Genomic DNA, 6,887 nt, shown 5'->3' with positions numbered 1-6,887 from the left:
AAGTGAAAGTCCACGTCGCGACTGTAGCTCCAGAATTCAATGTCACACCATGGCCAAAACAAAAGTCGGCAAAAAACAGGGCGCAGAACTCTGTACAGTCAATATCTTCTTTAAAAATAACACAAGGACGAAAAACGTTCCTCTTAAATCAAATTCTATTTTTAGTGAAATACAACAAAATAAGTTCTATAAAATAAAGAGCAGAATATTTAAATATAATACGATGGGCAGAATATTTTCATTTGCAGGAGTATTTGGTATGTTTTAGACAAAAAAAAAAAAAAAAAAATACATGCATTCAAGTTACCAATTAAATACAGTATTTACTGATGTTTGCCTTTTCACTCCTACAGGATTACAAGTGAGCTCAACGTGACTAACCAGCTTCTACTCTTGTGGTAAAACTGTCGGACCTCGTTTGTGGAGCGAGGCTCAGGATCTCACGAGACACTGGACTAATCAGCTCCATGACAGAGACGAAGCCCGCGGGCAACAAGTCTGTCTATGACTACTCTACTGAAGAGACCGAAGCAAACCACAGTTTATAGAAAAACCAGACAGCCCAGTGCAGCAATCCTGTTGAATATTGTGTTTTTTTCTGAACTCCTATAAATGAAAACTACTGACTGCCAAATATGAAGTTGGACGATTATATTGTGCTATTGAAAAGCCACTTGTACACTGCTTCAAAAGAACCCACCTTCATTTGTAGTTCGGGTGGATGAGTAGAAGAAAAAAAAAAGAGCAAATGCAAACAAAAAACAAACTAAAGGGTACCACCACCCCTCTGAGATGTGGATTAAGAACAGCTTCGGGTTGTTATGATCACGACTTCCCCTCGGGCTACACTATCGTGGTGAGAAGCCATGCTAAATGTTACAGCATATTAACTCGAGCTTCAGAAAGAGTTAAATTAATAACCAGAACAAACAAAAGAAAGGCAACGGGTTTTAGAACAATGTTGCATTGCTGCTTTTTCACATCAACCGAACACCCTCAAAGCCCGCCCCATAATTCCAAGTCTCACACTAAAACCAACCACAGCTCGTGAGTCCGTTTGGCATGGGGTCATAAGGTCGCCAAGGAGCTTAACAATAATTATACAACTATGATAACAATGTGTCGTCCTACGTTTGAATGACCAGATAGTGTCCGATAGTTGAACAAACTTTACTACTGAGCATGGGTGAGAGAGTCGTCGTCGTCTTGTTTCTTTTTTTTTCTTTTCTTGTTTTTTTGCGGGGGCAACTTTTTCTTATTTATAATATCCATCTTGTTTTTCATTAAATCTGAAACATCTCCCAACAGCAAACCGCACGGAGTTATGCTACTGGAGAACCTGAACAGTCAAAAACATCAACTATGTACACCTTGTTTAGATAAGCGTGTCAGCATCGTCAGCTGACATTTTGTTTATCTTGTCCATTTTCTCGCCTCTGTAGTCACGAGCAGGCCCTTTGTCACACTGAGCTCCAGGCCAGGGAAGAGCGCCTCCCATAGGGTGGATGGGGAAGAGAGGTGGCCTGGAGAAGAGGAGGTGGGGTACGATGGGAGGCCTGGCTCAGCCCTACCTTGGGGTCAGCGAGAGAAACAGAAAGGCCTGAAGAGGAGCTCAGTTTACTGAAGGGTGAGAAGATGATCAGGACGATGGAGGCTCGAGGCACAGCAGAAGGGAGGTTATTCCTTAGGTGGGGCGGGCGCTGGGGTGGAGGTTGGGGGTGGGGCAACCTCCTCAGTGCCCTCCCAGTTCTCTGGTGCTCGCGAGCCTGAGCCAGGAGTGGTACTGAGACCCGAGGTCTGGGTCGGGCCTGGAGTTGGAGCAGAAGCCGGGCCAGGACGCTGGGGGTTGTTCATGTGCTGAGCAGCAGGCCCAGTGTACGGCTGCCCGTGGGGGTGGTTGTTCTGTTTGGGAAGAAAAATTGGGAATTTGTTAGTGATTTTGTAACAAAGTGCGAAAAACTTAATATATTCAATGATTTAAAGAGCTCCACAACTGTAAATTAAGGAAATATGAACGAGTTTTTACCGTCAACAAAGCACTTGATTCAAAAACTAAACAGCTGTTTTCATGGAGCGTCATGAGAATCCAATGCTGCACACATGAAGCTCTCATTCATCAAAACTAACTGTTGTTCTTAATGGCTCAACTAACACCTACAAACTAACTCTAATCCTCCAGATAAAAACAGAAACGTGTTAAAGTTCTGGCATTTTCAAGCTTTTCAGCTTCTCTAGTGTGAGTCTGCTCTGAACAAACAGGAAGTCAGTAAAAATCAAATGAAATAATCACATTACTGCCCATTTTTTTCAACAACCTGCATTTTTAAACTGTATGAGAATAGTGCAGAATCACTGAAGACAAACCGAGTGGAGACCTGACTCTTTAATTTTACGAGCACAAGCAGAAAATAAAGCATTAAAGGTTTATTTGTATGTGCTTTAAGACAAACTCGACAGTCCCAGCAACAAATCCGTTCACCAGCTGTGGGTGCTGAACTAGGAGACACTACCTGCTGAAACTGGGTGGTTCCAGGAGAATGGGGGTAAAGAGACGTGTCCTCAGGGGGGGAGGAGTCTTGATCATCAGGCGCTTCCTGTTCATCTGGCTCCTGTAAAAAAAAAAAAAGAAAATTATTGCAGGTGGGTCGCACATTTTATTAATTATAAAATGTGATAACTTATTTAGACAAACACTGGGTGTAATGCTACGCTTTAGCACATTAGCATAAAGCAGCAGATTGCATAGCAAACTCAAATGTCCTAACTGTGTGAACTAACAGGTTTAATGTTTTAGACTGAGGGTGAACAGTATGCCTCTCAACATACTTAGAAACACCACAAGCACTTTGTCACTGGGTGCGACTATGTGACTGAATTCAATGTACAAGTTAAGAAAATATAGTTTATTGTAATTAATTTTCATCCTACAAATTCTGAGCTGTAATATTACTTTGAGCCTCATCAAACATTTATTGATGACAAAGCTCTGTGACAAGTTTATATCTACTCATTAATAGATAATATTAATGAACAGGACCTGTCAGTGTTGTGTACAGGTTTGAACTCTTTATTTGCATCTTTAATTAATATGCAAATAGGTAAGTCTTGCTGGTACATTTATCTTCTGACAGGTGTCAATAAAAATAGTCTTAGAGTAAGAGCGTTTTGCCAAACTGAAGTACAATCAAACTTCTACAATATTTATGTGTTGGTTTTTGCAGAATAAAATGGGAACAGAACTCCCACAGACTTTTAGGCAAGCTGCTAAAATACTCTATCTAATGTCAAGTACACCCGTCAGATACATAATCTAAACACTGGTCTACTGCTCAATGTTTCTCTGTCTTAAGTAATTTTGTTAAATTTCCTTCCTTCATGTTGTGGTGCCTGGAATACTGACCTTCCCTGGGCTTCCCTGAGTACACTTGAGCTGTGTATGGAATATTACAGGAAAAGTGCGTCACTTGACTGGATTTTTTCACCAAGAAAAATACAAATAATTCATCTGAAGTGAGATCAACAAAATTACAGTTGTGTATTGTTAATTTCAGCAATAAAATATCATATTCAGCCTATAAACAACTAAAGAGTAAACTATTTAAAACCTTGAAATGACATTTTTGCATTTTAAAAGTAAAAGGTCAGCAAAAAGCTACAGGAAACACATTCAGCTAAAAGACGACATTGAGTGGGTTGTTGTGTTGTGATGAATACACACAGGTGCTGGTCATAAAATTAATTAGAATATCATGAAAAAGTTGATTTCAGTAATTCCATTCAAAAAGTGAAACTTGTGTATTATATTCATTCATTACATACAGACTGATATATTTCAAATGTTTATTTCTTTTTAATGGTGATGATTATTACTAACAACAAATGAAAACCCCAAATTCATTAGCTCAGAAAATTAGAATATTAAGACCAATAAAAAAAAAGGATTTTTAGAATTGTTGGCCAACTGAAAAGTATGAACATGAAAAGTATGAGCATGTACAACAATTAATACTTAGTTGGGGACTCCTTTTGCCTGGATTACTGCAGCAATGCTGCGTGGCATGGAGTCGATCAGTCTGTGGCTCTGCTCAGATGTTGTGAGAGCCCAGGTTGCTCTGATAGTGGCCTTAAGCTCTTCTGAATTGTTTGGTCTGGTGTATCACATCTTCCTCTTCACGATACTCCATAGATTTTCTATGTGGTTAAGTTCAGGTGAATTTGCTGGCCAATTAAGAACAGGGATACTATGGTCCTTAAACCAGGTACTGGTAACTTTGGCACTGTGTGCAGGTTCCAAGTCCTGTTGGAAAATGAAATCTGCATCTCCATAAAGTCAGTCAGCAGCAGGAAGCATGAAGTGCTCTAAAACGTCCTGGTAGATGGCTGTGTTGACCTTGGACCTCAGAAAACACAGTGGACCAACACCAGCAGATGACATGGCACCCCAAACCATCACTGACTGTAGAAACTTGACACTGGCCCTCAAACAACATGGATTCTGTGTCTCCTCTTTTCCTCCAGACTCTGGACTTTGATTTCCAAAGGAAATGCAAACTTTGGATCACTCAGCAGCAGTCCCAGGTGAGACGCTGCTGATGCTATCTCTTGTTCAAGAGTGGATTGATACAAGGAATGCGACAGGTGGAACCCATGTCTTGCACATGTCTGTGCGTGGTGGTTCTTGAAGCACCGACTCCAGCTGCAGTCCACTCTTGGTGAATCTCCCCCACATTTTGGAATGGATTTTGTTTCACAATCCTCTACGGGGTGCGGTTATGCCTATTGTTTGTACTCTTTTTTTCTACCACATAATTCCCTTCGCCTCTATTAATGTGCTTGGACACAGAGCTCTGTGAACAGCCAGCCTCTTTAGCAATGACCTTATGTGTTTTGCCGTCATTGTGAAAGGTGTCAATGGTCGTCTTTTGGACAACTGTCAAGTCAGCAGTCTTCTTCATGATGTGTAGTCTACAGAACTAGACTGAGAGATCATTTAAAGGCCTTTGCAGGTGTTTTGAGTTAATTAGCTGATTAGACTGTGGCACCAGGTGTCTTCAATACCTAACCTTTTCACAAGATTCTAATTTTCTGAGATACTGAATTTGGGGTTTTCATTAGTTGCAATAATCAACTTTAAAAGAAATAAACATTTGAAATACAGTGAGGAAAAAAAGTATTTGAACACCCTGCAACTTTGCAAGTTCTCCCACTTTGAAATCATGGAGGGATGTGAAATTTTCGTCTTAGGTGCATGTCCACTGTGAGAGACAATCTAAAAAAGAGAAATCAGAAATCACAATATATGATTTATTTATTATTTTTGTATGTGTTACTGCTACAAATAAATATTTGAACACCTGTGAAAATCAATGTTAATATTTGGTATATTTGGCTACGGCCTTTGTTTGCAGTTACAGAGGTCAAACATTTCCTGTAGTTCCTCTCAGTCTCTGATAGAGGACATTTGCAAACTAAGGTGTACCGCAAACCCACCCACACAGACAAGTATTTGAAGTTTGACTCCCATCACCCTTTGGAGCACAAGTTAGGAGTCATCAGGACTCTGTATCACAGAGCAGACAGCGTCCCACTAGCTCAGGAGCCAGGCAGAAGGAGAAATTCCACACAAGACAGGCTCTAGAGCAATGTGGATATCCTAACTGGGCCTTCCTGAAAGCAGAGAAGAAACCCAAACAGGACCCCAGTCAGCCAACAGGCGAAAATGAGGAACCCAGACCAATGGTCATTCTATATGTTGAGGGAGTATCAGAGAAACTGAGACGTTTATTTTCTAAACATAACGTCCCAGTGGCTTTTAAACCCCAAAATACATTACGGCAAAGACTGGTTCATCCCAAAGATCCAGTCCCCCGGCACAAACAGAGTAATGTTGTGTATGCTGTTCAGTGTCAGGAGGGCTGTGATCAGTCTTACACTGGGGAAACTAAACAGCCACTGGCCAAAAGGATGGCCCAGCACAGAAGATCAACATCATCAGGCCAGGACTCTGCGGTCTACACTCATCTCCAGGCCAGCGGTCACTCTTTCAGGGATTGAGATATGCATATCCTGGATAGAGAGGAACGATGGTTTGAGAGAGGAGTAAAGGAGGCCATCTTTGTGAAAAAAAATCGTCCATCATTAAACAGGGGTGGAGGCCTATGTGTTCAATTGTCCCCCTCTTACAATGCTGTGATTGCTAGTATCACTCAGCCCTCTGTGAATAGTAAATAGCCATCAGTGTGCTAATTATCCATTGTTAGGCTGATGGTCTTTCTTGAGCATGTGATCAGCTGGTTTTGGTTGTCAGCAGCAAAACTGGTTGATCCACTCTGAGAAGGTGCTATTTAAGAGACTGAGCTGAATACAGCACCTCAGACTGAGGAAGTCTCTCGGATGAGAGACGAAACCTTTCTACATTTTTTTGTTGTTTTTGCTTTGTTTTGTTTTTGTATGTCCAGAGGACCAGATTGAACTTTTTTAGATTTTTCTACCTGGATTATTGAGCATGCATCAGGATATTCCCTGTAGTCTTTCACCAGGTTTGCACACACTGCAGCAGGGATTTTGTCCCATTCCTCCACACAGATCTTCTCTAGATCAGCCAGGTTTCTGGGCTGTTGCTGAGAAACACGGAGTTTGAGCTCCCTCCAAAGATTTTCTATAGGGTTTAGATCTGGAGACTGGCTAGGCCACTCCAGAACCTTGATATGCTTCTTACAGAGCCACTCCTTGGTTATCCTGGCTGTGCGCTTTGGGTCATTGTCATGAGTTTGTTCCCCAAAATCTTGCAATACATGACCCTGGTCGTTCTCTCCTTAATACAGTGCAGTCGTTCTGTCCCATGTGCAGAAAAACACCCCCAAAGCATGATGCTTCCACCCCCATGC

At 41.4% G+C, this 6,887-nt stretch overlaps 1 protein-coding gene across 1 annotated transcript in view; it reads right to left on the bottom strand.

The window, feature by feature from the left end:
* Positions 1-1,111: 1,111 nt before the first annotated feature.
* The window catches only part of usp9 (ubiquitin specific peptidase 9), a 90,723-nt gene continuing 84,947 nt past the window's right edge, over positions 1,112-6,887 (bottom strand). The window contains exons 45-47 of the mRNA XM_037687067.1: positions 3,401-3,430; positions 2,511-2,609; positions 1,112-1,902 (exon numbers count right to left, since the gene is read on the bottom strand). Of these exons, the coding sequence (XP_037542995.1) occupies positions 1,678-1,902; positions 2,511-2,609; positions 3,401-3,430 (354 nt within the window). The 3' untranslated portion in view covers positions 1,112-1,677. The remainder of the gene's footprint in view (positions 1,903-2,510; positions 2,610-3,400; positions 3,431-6,887) is intronic.

Source organism: Nematolebias whitei, chromosome 13 (assembly GCF_014905685.2).
Source record: "Nematolebias whitei isolate Nwh7 chromosome 13, NemWhi1, whole genome shotgun sequence".
Lineage (NCBI taxonomy): Eukaryota > Metazoa > Chordata > Actinopteri > Cyprinodontiformes > Rivulidae > Nematolebias > Nematolebias whitei.
This window is presented reverse-complemented; position numbering and strand designations above follow the sequence as displayed.